General features: G+C 48.8%; 1 protein-coding gene across 1 annotated transcript in view; it reads right to left on the bottom strand.

Moving 5' to 3' along the window:
• Positions 1–3995: 3995 nt before the first annotated feature.
• LOC308489926 (sialic acid-binding Ig-like lectin 5) overlaps positions 3996–20075 on the bottom strand; it is a 31172-nt gene continuing 15092 nt past the window's right edge. Inside the window, exons 9-17 of the mRNA XM_081031542.1 lie at positions 18641–18800; positions 11711–12185; positions 11220–11495; positions 10944–10991; positions 7566–7823; positions 7189–7473; positions 6796–6886; positions 6384–6444; positions 3996–5662 (exon numbers count right to left, since the gene is read on the bottom strand). Coding sequence (XP_080887668.1) covers positions 5489–5662; positions 6384–6444; positions 6796–6886; positions 7189–7473; positions 7566–7823; positions 10944–10991; positions 11220–11495; positions 11711–12185; positions 18641–18800 — 1828 coding nt within the window. The 3' untranslated portion in view covers positions 3996–5488. The remainder of the gene's footprint in view (positions 5663–6383; positions 6445–6795; positions 6887–7188; positions 7474–7565; positions 7824–10943; positions 10992–11219; positions 11496–11710; positions 12186–18640; positions 18801–20075) is intronic.

The following is a 20075-nucleotide window of genomic DNA, read 5'->3' as shown; positions in this document are numbered from 1 at the left end:
TCTTCGATCCATTGGCCATTGAAGTGCATGTTGTTTGCTTTCCACATATTTGTGAGTTTTCCAGTTTCCCTCTGTTGTTGATTTCTATTTTCATTCCACTGTGACCGGAAGAGATGCTTTGCATGACTTCCATTTTTTTAAATTTAATAAGACTTGTTTTGTGGCAAGAGGAGTCCTTCTTCCATTATTGTAACAATCCCTCACCTTTGTAATAATTCCACTCCCTTTATTGCAATAATCCTTTTGAATCAAGTCTGTCCTTATCTAAATCCAGAGATATTGTTTACATGATAGACTGAAGGATGAGGTCCAATCTCCTCAGTCTGGCTACAGAGCTCTTGAAGAGCAGACCCCAGACAGACTTTACAGGGGTGTGATCTCATCTCGTCTGCTTTACTCCAGGGTCCAGCTATTGCACACTGACTGCTCTTTTCCAGAAAGCTGCCAGGCCCTCTCCTACATCCTCGCTTTTTGCCTGATGTTGATACTTCCTGGGCGGCTTTTCTTTCTTCTTTGCTTAGCCAACTCCTGCTTTCCCCTCAAGGTGCATCTTGAAAGGAGCTTCCCCTGAGAAGACTTTTCTAACTCCCACTCCCGAGGACAGAGATCAGAGCTTTTGCCCTTGGATCCCTAAATCATGGGACCCTCATCAAAGGGTGCTTTAGTAATTTACATATTTCTGCCCTTTCCGCAATCCCCAAACCATGAACTTGAGCTCCCCTGAGGCAGGAACTGTATCTGCTTCCTTTTGTTGTTTCTGGCATACAATAGACATGCAGTAAAAGTTTGGAGAACAAAGAAATGGGGAGGAAAAGTACGGATTTCCCAATGTTCCTTTCATGAATGTAATGCAAAAAAATCTGAAATGCCTTTTCATTTTGAAATTAGTCAGGAGTGAAGCAGTGGTATTTGTGTGGTGACCTTGAAAAGAACTGGAGAAAGTTTGTCATTCCATTGAAGTATCTGTATGAGCACAGAGGAGGGAGGCTCTAACCTCCTAATCAACTGAGGGCCTTTTTGCCCACCCACAGACATTAGGCAACATCTGTAGACATTTTTGTTCATCAAACCAGGGTGAGGAAGCTCCTGGCATCTCATGGGTGGAGGCCAGGCATGCTGCTTAACATCCTACAATGTACAGGACAACTCCCCACCCCAACAAAGAATCATTCAGCCCCAAATGTCCAAATATCAATACCACTGAGTTTGATATTGGCCTAATCCAACCAGTGGGAAAGTCCAGGGGTCGGGTGAGGGTTAGGCAGGGAATGCAGTTTGTCTGTGGAGGTAGTATTTGAGCCAGATTTTAAAGGATAAGCATATGTTGCAAAGATGGAGAAAAGGGACAATAGTACAGTGAGATGGAACCGTCTGAATGAAGCATGGAGAGGCATGAAGGGGCAGGAGATCTTCAGGAAGTGGCAGGGACATGGCTAAAGTGTGTGAGGGGTGATGGGTGAGCGAAGAGGGGAAGGTAGATGATGATGAGATTGTGAACATTCTTGAATAACTCCCACTGGAATTGATACCTCAAAAATGGCAGGTGTGGAAGGATTTTTAGCCAGGGAGCGACAGAGTTGGAGCTGAGTATTAGGAAGCTCCCTCAGCGACTGGTGTTAGTGATGGGCTGCATAGGGTGGAATGGAGCACAGAGGCTGGGAGGAGGCTGTTTGAATGGTCTTGGGGAGAAAGGTCAGGCTTGGACTGTTTCTGGGGTTGGAGAGGAAGGGACAGATCAGGGAGCTGGTGACTCATGGAAATGGGAAGTGTGGGAGGGGGAAGTGAAACAAAAGCCTGGCCATAAATACTTGAAATAGGCCCTTATACTTCTTTGCTAATTTGCATATCAGCAACCTTTCCTGTAACCACAGGAACACTTAGTTGGTCAGGGTGCCAGTGGAAAGCCTGTCACTGAGAGGTCGTTTAATGAGTCACGTGATCACCACAGCAGCGTTTGGCTGAGTGCACTTTAACCAGCATCCCAGAGTGGACCATCACGTCAGGTTCTCTGTGGACCAGACACTGTGGCATGCTTGTGGACATTAATTCATGAAATTCTCAAAAGACCCTCATGAGTTAAGGAATGTTGTCATCCTCGTTTAACAGATGAGCTAGTGGAAGTAGCAAGAGGCTAAGTGGTAAAGCAGGGACATCCTGCTTTATCCTGGCACAATGACTTTAGGAGCTTAAATTATTTGTTTCAATGAAAGGGAAATTCACATAACATAAAATTAACCATTTTAAAATGAACAGTTTAGCAGTATTTCGTACATTCGCAATTTTCTGTAACTATCAGCTCTATGTTGTCCCAAAACATTTTTCATCACCCCAAAAAGAAACCCCTTGCTCATTAAGCAGTCACCCTCCATTGGCTCCTACCCCCAACCCCAAGCAGCCCCTAAGCTGCTTCTTGTCTCCATTTATTTGTCTATTTTGGATGCTTCATATTAATAAAATCATACAACATGTGACCTTTTGTGTCTGGTGTCTTTCACTTAGCATGTTTTTGAGGTTCATCCACATTGTAGCACATATCAGTGTGCCCTTTTCACGGCTGCATAATGTTCCATTGTACACCTGGGCCACATTTTGTTTCTCAATTCATCCATTGATGGGCATTTGGGTTGTTTCCACTTTTGCCTATTAGGAAGGGGTTTAAAATTTTAACCATTGTCCTCTGCTGCCTTTGCTAAAACAGTTAGTTAGTCTCTAGTGCCTGTGATTAAAGCTATGGTGGGGAGATGAGCAGGGTCTGTGGATTTCCAGAGGAAGGAGTTCCAGAGAAAGGAGTTGCAGGACATTATTCCCCAGGGTAGTGGGAAGGGGTTGAAGAAGGCTTCACGCTGGAAGTTGGACCTTGACTAGCGGCGCTTTACACTGTGGCCGGGGGGGCTCACAACCCGCACTCCTGGGGGTGGGGGAGGGTGAGGAGAAGATGTAGGCTAACCGGAATGAGGAAGTGATTCAGACACTGGCCCCTTATAGGAACAGGCAGAGAGGGGCCTAACTGGGGCCTGAGAGCTGGAGAAGGGCAGGAGTCCTGTTTCACAAGACCCGGTGAGTGCCAGGCCAGAAATTGTGTCCTGGGGAGAAGTTGGAGTTAATCCAGACATAGGAGCATGACGCGCCCGTTGCCCGGATACCAGGAATCAGGTGCCAGAGGATGGACTTTCTCACATCCTGGATGGAGGAGCAGGGGTGGAACCTAGAGGGAGGACCGATGTCCAGTTTGGGACGCACCGAGAGTGAGGAGCCTGTGGTCATTCATGGAGAGATGTCCAGGAGGATATGGGGAGTTAACACTTGGGAGAGAGGCTTGGGCTGGAAATGCAACCTGGGAGATCTCAGCAGAGCCCCGCTATGTTGTCCCCTTGAAATTGAGCTCGTCATTTCAGAGGTTGACTGTGTCCACTTTGTGTTCTGTGTCCAAGTTCGGGCTCTGAAAAGACAGAGCCAGACATAGGACTGTCCTCACCTTGCAGGAGCTCACAGTTTGGTGGAAACCTCACCCCACCTCTCCAGGTAACCAGTGTCCAGGCTTCTAATACTGAAGATTAATTTTGTCTGTTTCTGAACCTTAGTATCAAGGATGTCACATAGTAGATACTCTGTGTCTGGGTTCTTTTACTAAACATTATGTTTATAGGGTTCACACATGTTGTGTGGAGTTTTTTGTTTCTTGCATTACATGAATAATCTGCAACCTATTGACCTGTCTTGCTATTGAAAGACATTTGGGCAGGTTCCACTTTTCAGTCATCATAACTAATGCTGTTGTGAACATTCTTGTATGTATTTGATGAATATTTGTACACACTTCTGTTGGGTACAATGCCCTTGGGAATGGAATTTGCTGACTCACAGGTTCAGTGTTTTCCAAGTGGTTGTAGCAATTCTCACTTCCACCCGCGGTGTCTGAGAGTTCCAGTTGCTCCACATCCTCACCAACACTTGATCGTCTTAAAGAAATTTTTTTCTTGTGGTAAAATATACCCAACATAGAATTTACTGTTTTAACCATTTTTAAGTGTACAGTTCAGTGGCATTAAATACATTCACATTGTACAATCATCACCACTATCCATCTCCAGAACTTTTTCATCATCCTAAACTGAAATTCTGTATCCATTAAGCCTTAACTCCCTGCCCACTCTCCCAATGCTCAGCCCTTGGAAACCACTGTATATTACTTTCCTTTATCATGGTAAAAAAAAAAACAAACCCATAAAATTCACCATATTAATCATTTTTAACTTAAAAAAAAAGGTTTTTTAAATTAGGGAATATTGGGGAACAGTGTGTTTCTCCAGGGCCCCTCAGCTCCAAGTCGTTGCCCTTCAATCTAGTTGTGGAGGGCGCAGCTCAGCTCCAAGTCCAGTCGCCATTTTCAATCTTTAGTTGCGGAGGGCGCAGCCCACCATCCCATGTGGGAATTGAACCCGCAACCTTGTTGAGAGCTCGCGCTCTAACCCACTGAGCCATCCGGCCGCCCCTTAACCATTTTTAAGTGTACAGCACAGTAGTGTTGACTCTATGCATGTTGTTGTCCACTATTTCTCTAGAATGTCTTTATCTTGAAAAACTGAAACTCTATACCAATTAAATAGCAACTTCCTATTTCATCCTCCCCAGAGGTCCGTCCACCCTCTAAGAGTTTGATTACTTTAGATACCTATGTAACTGGACTCATGCAGTATTTGTCTTTTGTGACTGGCTTGTTTCACTTAGTGCAATGTCCTCAACACTTGATATTCCTTTTGTTATTTTTGCCAATGTGGTGGCTGTATAGTGGTATAACATTGTGATTTTTATTTGCATTTCCTGGACAGCTACTGAAGTTGAACATCTTTCTATATGCTTATTGGCCCATAAAATATCCCATTTTTTCTATTGCATTGTCTGCCTTTTTCTTATTGATTTTTGGAAGATCTTTATATAGTCTTTATATACTGTAGATGAATCCTTTGTTAGATACATGTATTGGGAAATATCTTCTCCTGCCAATGATTTACAGTTAGAAATAGATTTACTTTTTAAAATAATACAAGTTCCCCTCTCCCTGAAAAAGAAAATAATACATGTTCTTAAAGATAGTCAAGCAAAATTGAAGATTGTGGTAGAGCCAAAAGCTGACATCTCCCTCCATCCTGAGGTCAACTTAACACATAACAATATACTTAATGCCAACGGTGCGTGTTTCCCATTGAACGATGTACCTAATCAATATTATCTCCCATTTTACAGAGGAGGACACTGAGGCACAGGGAGATAAAGTGACTTGCCTGATGTGACACCCTCAGTAAGTAGCTGAGCCTGGATTGGAACCCAGGAGTATTCAGCCACTCCAAGGAACTTCACGTTCCCATTTATAGATGACCTTTGGCTCTGAGGACTGTTAACTGTTCAAGAATTGGTCCCTGACGCACATTTTTCCCCCAGAGATGCCTTTTCTGGGCTCCAGCAGCTTACGGGGGTGGGATTGGGGGTGTCATTTTCGGATCTTGATCTCAGAATACTCAGTGGAACTGATGTTGTGCGGCTTCAGATGGTGGAAACTGAGGGAGGCATAGTGGAGTTCCTCCTCCTTCTCTGAGGTGGAGGCGGCCACTGCTGGGGGCTGGTGGTCTGGGGGGCTGTCTGATGAAGATTTATTCAGGTGACTCTGCGTGGGAGGACAGAAGGGAGTCAGAGAGGGCCTTCGGAGTCTGGTGAAGAGAAGTTGGGGCTTGAGGGGGCATTTATTCATTTATCCATCTCCCACCCATTTCCTGAAGATTCATTCACTCACTCATTCATTCACTCATTCATTCATTTGTACCTTTAACAAATTTTAACCATAATGACCCGTTCCTTTCACTAATCTCACTGAATCCTTACAATCTCCCATTTTATGGATAAGAAAACTGACCTTGTGTTTCTTTCTACTTTTTTAATGTGACGACTAGAAAGTTCTAAGTTGTATGCACCCCTTGCATCATGTTCCTTTTGGACTACACCGATCTTGGTGGCCAGCGAAAGGAGGCTGTACGAAAGCCATGGGGGAATGCCTTGCCAAAAGCTGGTTAGGGGAGGGGAGGTGGGGTCACTGACTCAGGAGGGACAGTGAGGGCTCAGCAGGAAATGTCCAATGGAGAAAAACTTTGTTAAAGGGGAAATGAGACAGGACTTGGACAATTACTGGCTATGGGAGATGAAGAACAGGAAACAGGGAAGGGAGACTTTCAGATCTCTGAGTTGACTGCAGTAGTAAATCCAAGGGGAGGACCAAATTTGGAGTGGGGGAAGATAAGGAACTCATTTTGGATGTGCTAAATGAGCCGCCATCCCACCCCAGGACGGGCATCCAGCTGGGACACTAGATGGAAAGACACCCACATCCTCACCTGGGAGATGCCATCCTGGCTCTCTGCCTTCTCTGTCAATTTCTTCCTGTAGATCTTCACTCTGAGGAGAGAGGCAGGGCCTTTTAGCCTGGCTGGCTCGCTGCCGGGAGCCTGAAAGTGCTGACTGAGGCAGGGTGTGGAGACTGCTGTCTGACTGCAGAGATCATGATGGGAACACACGTTCCCTCCTCCTGGACGGCTGGGACCAGGAGTTGGGACAACACTCTACACCTGGCCAAGACACCAGGAGGCTAAATTCCTGATTGTACCTCTTCCTGGATTCATCAGCTCATCGGGGCACTCTGGGTTTTGAATTTTGGAGATTCTTTGGGTTCCCTCCACACACACCACCACCACCACCACCACCACCATGACCTGTGAGGCCTTCGCCCAAACCAGGGCCACCACTCACACAAAGAAGATGAGGCAGAGAGCAAGCAGGGCTGTGACACCAGCTCCCCCGACGGCCCCCTGAACCACACCTCTCCTGGGTCCTGGTCTCCCTGCAGATACAAGACACCTGAGGCGAACTCCCATTTCCCTAGGCAGGCACCTGAGCATACAGCCTTCTTGAATCCATGCCCCAAACTGCTCCCACTTCCATCCAGGACTCCTTTGTTCCCCATCACTTTGTATGACTGCAGCCTCTTGATTCCCCCATTCCCTTTCCAGCCAACTGACAGAGGGGCCTGAACTCTAGTCCCCCTTTGCCCTCAGTCAGGCCTATTTATCTTCCACTCAATGTCTTCTAGGATCCAGGCTGGTGCGCCCCCTTCCCCGGGCATTGTCCATCACACCCTCTGACCTGGCAGCAGCAGGATATTCACTGTCTGTTTCCCATGGTTATTCTGAGCCTCACATCTGAGCTTGAGGCTGGAGCTGAGCCCCTCGCTGAGGCTCAGGGAGCTGTTGGTCCAGGGACCCTCTGAGCTGGAGGTGACCTTGAAGGAGGCATTGCTAATGTTCCCCTCCAGCAGCCTCTCTTTCAGCTGCCAGCGCACGGAGGGGGCCGGCTGGGCTCGGGAGGAGCAGCTGCAGTGCAGCCCCTCTTCCTCCCAGGAGCAGGAGGGTCCCAGCAGCTGTGGGGGGTCTGTGGGGAGGGAGGAGAAGGGTCAGCGGTGCCTCTCCCCTCCCCAGCACCCAGGTGTCCTGCCCCCAGGGGTTCCCCATCCCCCCACTTACAGTGCACAGAGAGATGGAGGGAGACGCTCAGGGAGCCCCGTGGGTGCTGAGCTATGCAGGCAAATTCACCTTCATGCACTGACTCCACCCGGGGCAGCTCCAGGACCCCGGGGTCTGAGGGCTGGGAGGGGCTCAGGGTCTGGCTCCCCTGGGCCCAGCTCAGTGTGGCGGGAGGGTTGCTGTCAGCAACACAGACCAGGCGCAGAGAGTCCCCTTCCCGGACTGGAAGAGAGGATCCATTCCCCGTGTATTTCATTTCTAGAGCGAGAGAGAGAGAGAGAGAGAGAGAAAGTTAAGCCCTAGACCTCATTAATGTCTCTGTCTCTCTGCCTCTGTCTCTTCCTCTCTCTTTTCTTTACATCATGTAGATCAGTTTCTTCTGTTCCATTGTACGATGGGCTCATACCATCTGGGCTCAGCCCCAAGGGGACTGAGTTAGGAGCAGGCACTACAGTCTTTCCAAGAGGCCCCCGTGCATTCACCTGAACCACCCTGGTCCCCATTCCTCCTGTTTTGGCCTTCTGTGCCAACACAGGTTCCAGACTTCCCTTTATGAGCCTTGCCATTTTGTCTGTCAACAATGATTTACTGAGATCTATCTAATTTAGCTGTGTCTGAGAGCTCATAATTTCATGAGCAAGACACCCCAAAAGCAGGTTCTCACAGAGCAGTATGACATGAGGGTCAATTGGGCTGAGGGAGCCTTGAGGAAAGGAGTTCAGTGAGACTGTCAGGACAGGGAGGGCTTCCTGGAGGAGGAGAGGCTTAAGTAGAGCATGAGAGTGGGTGGGAGCTGGCTCGGGGATGGTGCTGGCACAAAAGGACACTGTGGGAGGAAGGCACAGAAGTGTGGCTACAGCTGAGGTGTGGAATGGCCTTGCATGGGCCACCACTCACACAAATGGACATGTTGGGGAGTGTTTACATGGGGCTACTGGAAGAAATTATGGGAGGTTTGCAAAATAATATTACAAATTTCCAGTTATAAAAATAGACACAGGGATGTAAAGTACAGCACAGGGAATATAGTCAATAATATTGTAATAACTATGAATGGTGTCATATGGGAGCTAGACTTATTGGGGGATTACTTCATAAGTTATATAAATGTCTAACCACTATGTTGTACACCTGAAAGTAATATAATATCATATGTCAACTGTAATTGAAAAATAAATTTACAGAAATAATATTAAAATGGGGAAAGTCAGAGGCATGAAAGAAAATATTGATAAATGCAACCAGTGGTTTACTGGTAAATGTTTAACAACCAGCTTATGGGGGGTGGGAGGAGGATGTCCTGATTTGTAGTGTTTTCCAATTTCCTTGGTGTAAATACTGCCAGCTTGGCCAGTTTCAAGCACCCAATCTGAAGTCACTGAACCCAGAGTTGGGACAAGATGGGCACGATTGTCTTTTGCCAACAAGTGGGAGCCAGCTCTAATACGTGACTGTATGTAAATTAAAAAAAACAAATGAGAAACAAAAACTCATAGACACAGACAATAGTTTAGTGGTTACCAGAGGGTAAGGGGGGTGGGGGGAGGGAGATAAGGGTAAGGGGGATCAAATATATGGTGATGGAAGGAGAACTGACTCTGGGTGGTGAACACACAATGGTATTTATAGATGATGTAATACAGAATTGTACACCTGAAATCTATGTAATTTTACTAACAAATGTCACCCCAATAAATTTAAAAAAATTTACAAAGGATTGAAGGCAAAAAAAAAATGTTTTGCCCAGAAAAATCACCATATGCTAAACCAAAAGGTCATCATTAGGCTGGAAGTAAAAATTTTCACACAGCTGATTTCCTTAATGTGAAAAGAGCTTCTTCAAATGATTAAGAAGTGCACAAAGAAATATAAATGTTCCTTAAACATGAAACTCGACCTAGTCACAAAATGACAATGTAAGTTAAAATGATTGTGAATTCACTTAGCATGTTAGCAAGGATGAAATGCTCAGCAGAGGGACAGGTACACGGCAGGTGGGGGTAGAAACAGAATAACGTCATGAAGCAGGGTTTGGCATTATCTGCAGAAACTACAAACATACCCTTTGATCCAGGACTTCCTTCTTTAGGAAATGTTCTTTCAGACACAAGCACATATGTGGGGAATATTTGCACAAGTAACTCATTGCAGTATTATTTGCCTTAGGTGAAGACTGAAACACCACAGTTTTCCACCAATGGGGGACCAATTAAGTATTTTACAGTATAATATACTTCTATTTGGGAAACCATGGAGTTCTCAATAAAGATGGAGAAGATTTCCTATATACAGATCCAGGAAGACCTACAAGATATACTCAGTTTGAGAAAAGGGGGGGCTTTCTTCCTAGTAATGTACCAATGTCACTTAGTTGTGACAAATGCGCCATGGTGATGGAAGACTCGCATGACGAGGGAAGCTGGGTGAGGGATTTAGGGGAACTCTGTACCATGTAAATCTGAATTACACCACAATGAAAAGTTAACAACAACAACAAAAAGACTCAGAGAAATGTGCATAAGATGGTGTGTACATATGTGTGCATTTTTTAATGTATATGCATAGATTATTTTGGGGAAGATAACCAAGAGGGAAGGCACACAAGGTATTGAATACTGTTTTCTTCTTATTAAACTTTGCTAGGGACTGAACTGTATTCCCCTCAAATTTATATGTTGAAGTCCTACCCCCACAATGTGATTGTATTTGGAGGTATTTGAATAGGCCTTTGGGAGATGATTAGAGTTAGATAAAATCATGACAGTGGGACTCTCATGATGGCATTAGTGCCCTTATAAGAAGAGACACCAGAGACTCTCTCTCCACCATATGAGGACACAGACAGAAGGTGGCTGTCTGCAAGCCAGGAAGAGAGTCCTCACGGGAACCTAATCAGCTGGCACCTAGTTCTTGGATTTACAGCCTCCAGACTGTGAGAAATAAATTCCTGCTGTTTAAGCCACCCAGTCTCTGGTATTTTGTTATGGCAGCTTGAGCAGACTAAGACACATTTTATGCCTACTATTTAAAAAATAAAATTACCAACTATTACAGAAAACTGGAGGAGGAAGCAGGGTCCAGATCCTGAGGAGAATGACAGCAAAATTTAGGATGAGGAAGTAACTCACCCTGGCACTGGGGACAGCCACATCCATCAGGCATGGAGGCCATGCAATTCCCTGTGACAGCAGGGTGAGGGGTGGGGGAAGCCAGTTTTTAATCAGAGGAAGAGAGAGTGGAGGGCTTCCTACATCTGCTGTCCTCACACCTGGCCTGAGCTTTTCTACCATCTGATTTCTGGAACCCCAGCTCTGCTCTGAAGGGTGGAGGCAGACCCCACTTCCAGCTCACCTCCGGAGAAAACATGTTGCTGCCTACCTGTGCCTTCTTTCCAGAGCACGTTGATGGTCATGTCCTGGGGCGCATCTGGACAGACAGACACACAAAATTATTCCCTTTTCAGTGGCAAGAAGGTGGCTGTTTTCTCTTTCCCCCCAGAAACTTTAGAAATAGGAATAGGGTAAAATTGGGGATTCTCTTTCCTTCCTCCCCAGCCCTGAATTGCAGAGCCCAGCACCCACTAACTCAGGCCCTGCCTACTCTTCCCCGACACCCATTGTCCTCAGGAGCCCAGTGTTCTGGCGGGGCACTCACAGGACACGTTGAGCTGGATGGTCCTCTCCGTCTTCACGCCAGAGAATAATGTCACTTGACAGGTGAGGTTGGTGCCGTGATCCTGGGGCCCCGGCGTGAGGGTGACGACTGAAGAGTAGGGAATCCTGGGACCCTGGAAGGTGAGGTTGACCCCAACCCAAGAGAAGGTGGGGGACGTCCCTCTCTCACAGGCCCATGGAACAGTACAGGTAATGTTCTTGGGGTGCCCAGATTCTAGGGTCCCCTGGAAGTGGATGTCAGGTGTCAGTGTCAGAGCTGGAGAAAAGAGAGACAGAGACTCAGGCCCTGGAGATGGGGTCCCCGAGTGTGCCCCCCAAGAGCAGCCTGTGCCTCAGGCCAGCCCCAGCGTCCTCTATCCCTGTATCCCCCTGGGTCCTGCCTAAGATGAGGATCAGAGTGTCTCATCCCAGCCCTGCCCTAGGTGCCCTCAAGACCCATCCGTGTGGCCTCTCCTTGACCCCTTTCCTTACTCGTCACATTCACAAAGAGCTGGTTCCACCTGTAATTATATTTCACTTTGGGTCCTCTCTCCACCCTAAAGAAGTATGTCCCTGTGTCACTCCTCTTGGCGTCTCTGATGTCCAGGGAGCAGTTGTAGGTCCGGGGGTCCCCGAGGAGGTGGAATCGGCCCCGGGTCTTCTCCTGCGCTTTACCACCTGGCTTGCTTGTGGCGGCTGGAGGATCCCGGTAGGTATGGGCCCCTGTCCGGAACCAGTAGCCACGCGCCGGGTCAGAGTCATTCCAGCCTTCCTTGGGGTAGGAGAAGGTGCAGGGCACGTAGAGGCATAGACCCTCCTGCACAGTCACGGACTCCTGCACAGTCAGCCGGTAACTTGGAATCGGCGCCAAGGACCTTGCAGCTTTGGTGCCACCACCGTTTGTTTTCTTGGTGCCCTGAGCTGCCCGCAGCAGGGGCAGCAGCAGCAGTAGCAGCAGCAGCGGCAGCTTTGGGGGGAGCGTCATGGGGCCCTGGTGTCACAGGACTAAGGGGAAGCCCAACAGGAAGCCGGGGTGAAGTCAGAAAAGTGATGAGCACGGAGGAGGGGCTGGGCCCCCAGACGCAGTGGAGCTGGCCCAGCCCTTGGAGAACAAGCACTTCCACTCTCCAGATGGGGTTCCAGTCAGGCCCCACATGCAAGGAGGACCCGACCTGCCGTTCCTGATCCCTGTCCTCAGGTTGTCCCTCCAGCACCGCTGTCCACACAGGAAAGCAGGCACTGCTGGGCCAGTCACAGCTTCGACAAGGCACGAAGGGTCAGTCCTGGGGGTGTGGGACTCAGGAGGGGCTGGCAGGGGAGCCAGACATAAAAGATGGGATGGGTTCCTCCTGGCTGAGAGAGGTGGTGATGAATGAATGAATAAATGAATGAATAAATGCAACAGATCAATCAGAGCATCTACTCCTTAGGGGCGTGGAGTGGAAGGGAAGACTATGGCGGCCTCTGCCTCTGTCCTGGAACATGCCTCTGACACCTCAGGAGGCAGACAAACCCCTGGCCATTCCGGCTTCAGGTGGGAGTGCAGGCAGGGGCTCATGGGGACCTGGTGGCCCTGTGCAGCTACACGGTGAGTTCCCAATGAAGGCCCAGGGTGGACAGCACCAGGATTCCATGCACATCACCAGGACATGGCCCGCAGTGGTCCCGGGCTTCCTGACCTGCTCGCAGCCCCCTGCTCAACCATACCTGGTGTTGACTGCAAAAGACTGAGAGCCAAGCATTCCCAGCAAGATGCCAGCACAGTGCAATTCTGTGCGGAAGCCTGGCTCTCCTCCCCGCCAAGGCTCAGCTTCCTCATCTGTCACACGCAGGCATCACAGTTCTCATCTGTGGGAGAACCCTAGGCAAGGCTGGAGGGGGGCATCTTCTGCAGACTCCAGTGTGGCTGTCTTGCAGGTCAAATGTCTGGCCCTGCCCCTTCCCCAGTGGTCATTCTGGGTCCTCTCCTCAGTGAGACCTCCTGGTGGTCAGCTCTTCCCTGGGGCTTCTTCATCTGAGACCTCCAATAAGGGGGCCAAGGGTGCGCTCTTCAGCCAGGCAGTCCTGGACTCCAGCCTGCTCCTTGAAGCTGGCTGTGCTGCCTTGGGAAGCAGGTTAACCACTCTGTGCACAGTCAGGTGCCTATGCCCATGGGGTGTTATGGGCTGAAGATGGAGATGGGTCTTTAAAGAGGTGATTAAGGTAAATGAGGTCAGTAGGGTGGGCTCTAATCTGACAGGACTGGTGTCCTCATGAGAAGAGGAGATTAGGACACAGACACACACAGGGGGAGACCACGCAGGGACACAGGGCAGATGACCATCTGTAAGGCAAGCAGAGAGGCCTCAGAAGGAACCAGCCCCGCTGACGCCTTAATCTCAGACTTCCAGCCTCCAGAATTGTGAGAAAATGAATTTCTGTTGTTTAAGCCGCCCGGTCTGTGGTGCTCTATTATGGCTGCCTGAGTGTCTAATACATGGGGTTGCCAAGAATATTGGTGTGTTCATACAAGTGCTCAGAATAGCCTGGTCTGGCCCACAGTGAACACAGCCTGCACAGTGGCCAGTCTGTAGGATGGGGCCTCCCTGAGGACCGGAGGAGAAAAAGGAAGGGGAAGCTTTGGTGACGAGGAAAACTCTGCCACTCCTCCCACAGCAGCTCCGCTCTGCAGGGCTGGTACTTCACTGGCCTCACTTCCTGTCCTCTCCCTGCAACAGGACAGGTCTGCGGCTTCTGCTCAGGCTGGTCCCTCTGCTGGCTGAGCCCGTCGCTGCTCCTCTACCCCTGGCACGGGTTTCCCATCTGCTGAGTGGAGTGCCCTGGGGGGGCGGGTTGAGGTGAGGCAAACCCTGGAGGAGCACGGCCCAGGCCGGGTACAGGGAGCAGAGACAGTCACACCTGATGTGGTCAGAATTGGTGCTGCAGGGACCGCGGGGCTGGGGGAGCCACAGGAGGGAGTGAGGATGTGCCTAGAGGAAGGAACAGGTCAGCTGGGAGGTGCAAGGTGAGCAGAGTTGTCTGGGAAGTAACTTCATCCTGTTCTAGAGAGCGGGACCCCAGCCAGAGACGCTGGTGTGAGCACACAGGGAGGTAGGACGCAGCCCTTGGCGTCAGTCAGTCCCTCAGCCCTTTGCTCCAGAATGGAAGGAAATCCTCCCTTCCTTTCTCATTCTCCTCCTCTCACCCTCCTCCTCCTCCTCCTCCTCCCCTCTTTCCTCCTCCTCCCCCCTTCTTTCTCCTCTTTCTCCTCATCCTGTTTTGGGAAAGGGGGTGATAACTGAGCCACCCAATGAGCTCTACAGCCAGCAGAGCTCACTGCTGTCTCATGCAGGAGACCCTGCTTCCCTCCTGCCTGGGTCCCTTCATCAACACACAGGTTTCCAGGAAGACACCTCAGGAGCTTCCTTGGGAGCCTGGAGTCTGGGCAGGAGCTGGAGTCAGCAAAGGCAGGCCCAGTGGCACAGGAAGACTTGGCAGACACCTCCGAGGGGCTCCCAATGAGTCCAGTGAACTCCAGCCACACCCCCACGGGCCCTCAGAGCAGGAGTGGGGGGAGCTTCAGGGGCAGCACCCTGAGCAGTGTGCAGGGCCTCCCGCTCTGACCTGTGAGTCCTGCTTCTTTGCTCTCCACTCCTCTCAGGTGAGTCTTTTTTTCCTCACCTGGAGGAAAAGGCTTCATGCCTCAGTCTTTCCGAAGGCCAAGAGATGGATGTTCCCACCTTCCCTGTCTGTTCCCCATGGTTGGTCTGAGTGTGGATACAACTGCAGCTCCAGACACAGGCCAGCAGGCGGGGTGGTGAGGCCACGGGGTGGGGGGGGGGAAGGGATAAGGGGATGGGGGCGGAGAAGTGATATTAGTGGGCAGGTGGGCAGGGGAGGTGGGTACTGAGAATGAAAAGGTCACCCCAATGGCAGAGAGTGGCCTAGAGTCATGAACATTCCTGACCTTTCCCTCCTGCTGGGACACTGGGACTAGTTGGCCTGAGAACCAGGTCCGGGTCTTCCCAGGGCTGAGCTTTGGGTATGAGGAGCTGTTCTGGGACCCAGGGTGGCTGATGCATGTTGTGTGTGTCTGTGGTGTGTGTGTGTGTGTGTGTGTGTGTGTGTCCATGGTGTTCCTGTGTTTGCAGCACGTGTGTTTATGTCTGAGTCTCTGTGTGTGTGTCTATGGTGTGTGTGTCTGTCTTTGTGATCTTTGTGTGTGTGCTGTGTGTATCTATATGTGTATTTGAAGTATGTATGTGTCCATGTGTCTGTGTGTGCATGTTTGAGTTGTGTGTGTCTAAATACCTGTGTGTGTTTCTGGTCTCTATGTATGTGTCTGAGGTGTATGTGTGTATGTCTGGTGTGTGTGTGTGGATGTGTGTGTGTGTCTTTGCTCCGGGTGTGTATGCCTTAGGTGTATGTCTGTGTGTCTGTGTATATCGGTGTGTGGTGGGGGAGTGAGTGTGTGTGTCAGTGTCTATGTGTCTGTGCTCTCTCTGTGTGCATCGCGGAGTTGTGTGTGTGTGTAAATGCCTATGGTGTGTGTGTATGTGTGCATAATCAACTGTCAGTTTCTCAGTAACATCCACAAACAACATATTGAACAATATAATCCATTCCATATTTTCTATATATCTTTCCTGCTTTGTTTTTCTCCAAACGCCTTATCACCAATTAATATAACGTGTAATCTATTTAATTATTATTTGCCTGTCTTTCCTGCCATTACAATGTAAGGTCTTCTTACTGCTGAATTCACACGGCTTAGAAACATGCTATTAGGTGATCAATAAATATTTGCTTTCAGAATTGTAAGGAAATTTAGAATAAGCAAAATAAGCGTACTGGCTGTCTCCAAAGGAAAACCACACATTTTTTAGAGTGCATGCTTCCGGGATTATCTGATTTTAGCATTTTACTACCTGTGAACTATTTTATAGTGCTGTGGTTAGTGGGTAACTAGTGATACAGCAAATACTTCATGTCTGCTGGAGGTCACTTGCATTCCCCCTACCACGCCAGTTTCCCCTCCATTCACAAAGTCACTTCAACATTCCTTCCTCCGTACAAATCTGTGCTTCTTTCATTGCTGCCTGGTTACTTCACTCATGAGTTAAGTAAGATGGGAAGGTGCTGTTCAAGGGGTATAACGTTTCAGTTATGCAAAGTGAACACGTTCTAGGGACCTGCTTTCCAGTACAGTACAGTGTCTGTAGCTAACAATACTGTGCACTTAAAACTGCATTAAGGGGGTAGATCGGATGTTATGTGTTTCTTTACCATCGTAAACAAAAATCTTCAACTGCCTTGTGACGATTTCATAACTGCCACTTTGTACTTCTCCATCCCTTCACCTATTTCACCCCGGTGGATACTAGATTTATTGGAGGGATCACTTAGCAAACTATATAAAATCTAACCACTATGCTGTACAACTAAAACTAATATAAAATAATATTGAATGCCAACTGTAACTGAAAAATTAAAAAAATCTGTGAACACTGAGGGTCAGGATCAGGAATATCAGACACTATGACTGGGTCCCTTTCTCCAGTTATGTCCACCCGCCCCAGCGCTTCTGGGCAGGAGAGCATAGTCTCAGACCTGATGGGGAAGGTAAGCGCTTCCTGGACACTTATTTCTGGTTCCAATTGATCCCTCTAGCAAGTGGACTTGGACATACCTGATAGTGTCAGAGGGGCTTGGAGAGGAATGAGCCTATCTGGCTGCCTTCTGCTTCTCAGTCAGGATTTGGAAAACAGTGGGTCTGGGTTTCTGTCCTCTCTTGGGTCAGGGGACTGAGGTGCCCTGCCTCTGTATTGCTCCTGGGGTCCCCAAACCATACTCCTAAACTCACCTTCTTGCCACACTCCAGAATTCTCCTTTGGTTGTCTCTTGCACCATCCACAGGGTTTGTAGTTGTGAGTAGAGGGGGATGAGCAGGAAACAATGATTTGAGGCCATATTGTCTGGATTGGAAATCTCACCATCAGCGTTTAATGTTTTCAATACATGGGTTGATTCATGTCGCCCAGCCTGACATTATCATAAACAGAAGTCAGACTCCGCTGTTCCTTCCAGGTTTAGGGCTGAGGGGTTTAGGCCTCAGGGATTCTTCCACCACACCAGGATCTTTCACTTGTTTACTTAGGGGCCACTCTATGAACTGATGGTGTAATGCTTTAGCCCTGTTATCGTTTGGTGCTGCAGGAGAATTTGGGGCTGTTTTTGTTTAAACTGATTTTCATTTAAGTTAGAATACTAGGTTTATTTAGAAGGAAGATTATGAGTTCCTGCTTCCCTCCGCCTTTCAACCCAGATATGATTTTTGAGCTCATTTCGAAGGCTAAGATAAGCGTGATGGTGACGTGGTGATGGGCCCGCCTGCAGGAAGGATGGGGCTGCGCAGACAGTGAGGAATGCATTAGGATGGAGGTACTTAGAGAACGGCTCGAGAGGTTGCTGGGCTAGGACATGGTGATGGCGAGGTGGATTGGGTGACATTGAGAACAACCTAGAATAGAGCTCAGAAAGCTACAGCCTGGGGGCTGCCCGCTCTTGTAAATACAATTGTGTTGAAACACAGCCACGTCAGTGTATTTTGAGACTGTCTATGGCTGCGTTTGCACTGCAAACAGAGACGCAACAGAGACCATATAGCTTGCAGAGCCTGGAACATTTGCTCTCTGGCCCTGTACAAGAAAGGTTTCTGAGCCCTGACCTGGAATGTCAAGTGAAGAAGCTTGTAGATTACTTGAGGCTGAGAAGATAGAGCAGTATTTTGACTATGGTCAGCTCTGAGTTTTAGAAAATTCTATACATCTTAATAAGTGATTTTGCCCATAGCAGGACTAGAATGAGGCAGGCAGGATGGAAAGGGAAGATGTCGGAGTGAAGGGAGACGATGCTGGAGGCCAAGTCGGGGAAAGGAGCCGTGGATTTGGGTAGAGAGTGAGGCACATGTGATGCGCGCCCAGGACAGGACGTCTCCCCTGCCTCTGGGTGAAATGTCACTAACACCTTTCTGTTCGAGAGGGAAGGGGCCAGCAGGTATCAAACTCACAGTGCAGCAGGATGTTTGATAGGTGTTTTCCACCACATGTACTTTTATTTAATCTTTATAGCAACCCTGTGAGGTAGCGCTTCTGACAGCCATTCACAAAGCAGGAAACCAAGACATGGAGAGGTAAGGTGACTCACCAGGTGTCACACTCTTACAAAGGGAAAGAGTGTGGATTTAATTCCAGGAGTCTCTGATGGCAAATGCCTACGATCGTTCCAATATAGCAGGAAACTTGTATGCAGTAGTTTATAAACCCATTGCCTGTGGGGACGCTAAGTCTGCAAGCATCAGCCTGTGGGTCCCCCTTCCTGTTAGGCTCTGGATATGCTCCGGCTGAGCCTGACGCTCCCGTCGGCTTCTCACTGGGTCCTGACCTCTAAGTACGCCGCCGTGTGCATGCCCGTCTGAGGAGGATTCATCCCGCGAAAACTGATGGAGGCATAATGCAGCTCCTGCTCCAACTCCAAGGGAGGGGTGGTCCCTGCAGAGCTGGAGGAGTCAGCGGGGCTCTTTAACTCGGACTTCTGCTGGTGACTGTGTGGAAAGCAAACAAGGGGGTCAGAGCAGGGCAGCGTGTGGGAGGAGGCAGAGAAGGTCCCTGAAGTGAATTTGATTGTGACAGGACGTTTGCTCGTCCTCCCATTCTTTTAGCAAACATTTCTTAAGGCCCCATTTATTCAGCTATCCAACAAATATAGCATTTGTTGGTTGCTTTCCAGTTCTTCTGAACACTCACACAGACCTATGTGGAAAATACTGTTATTTTTACAAAGAAAGAAACTAAGTCTCAGAGACATTAGGTACTTCTCAAGGTCACACATCTACTGACCGTGAACTCAACCCCTGGCCTCTCAAAGGTTTCCTATGTGCTCGGTACTGGGTGCACAGGAGGGTGTTTACGGAAAACTACTCTTCCTGTGTGTCTCCTTTACTCTTACATTACCGTCACACTCACAATACTTCTGACACAAGGTATGTGGGGTTTTGTCTTATCACCAACCAATTCTGTGACACCAGCTGGGTGTCCCACAATTTAACTCAATTCTGCTACTATCTCCTTGGAGATACTGTCAGATCTCACAGGGTAAGGGCTCAGTCCCATAAGAGACACCCCCCCCTGGCCCCTGCCACTTCAGACACCGATAGCAAGTCACCTGTGGTTCTGACCGACGGACTATAAATTAGAAGTTCCCATGTCCCACTCCTCAGGTTCAATTAATTGGCTAGAGTGACTCACAGAACTCATGAAAAGAGTTCACTTACTGTGCACCAGCTTATAATAAAAGGATGTGATAAAGATACAGATGACCATCCGGATGGAAGAGATTCATGGGGCAAGATGTGTGAGAAGAAGCAAACTGCCACATTCTCTCCAAGTGCACCGTTCTCCCAGCGGGAGACCCTGCTCGCTGCGCCATGTGTCGTGCGAGGCAGACTGCGGGGTCTCTGGTCCCGCTCCCCACATAAGAACGCAGGACACGGTGAGGCCAAAAAGGAACACCCACAGAGCCATGGACGGGGGGTTCATACCATTATAGTCTCACTGGCGGCTGGGTTAGAGATACAGGAGACAGGAGCCACATGATCCACAACATGCAGTTCACTTCTCTGCCAACAACCTCACTTGCTAACTGCAATCTGCGCTTGCTAGCTCAGCCACCATCTTCTTGCTAGCCCCCATTTGCTGCTAGTGTAGCCACAGCAGTTATATTAGTGGCCAATGGCTTACGGGTTACAGCTGACGGCCAACTAGCCACAGCTGATGGCCATCCAATCACAGTTGATGACCATTTACTACCTGAGCCAGCA

The sequence above is a fragment of the Rhinolophus hipposideros genome (assembly GCF_964194185.1).
Source record: "Rhinolophus hipposideros genome assembly, chromosome: 21".
Taxonomy (NCBI): domain Eukaryota; kingdom Metazoa; phylum Chordata; class Mammalia; order Chiroptera; family Rhinolophidae; genus Rhinolophus; species Rhinolophus hipposideros.
This window is presented reverse-complemented; position numbering and strand designations above follow the sequence as displayed.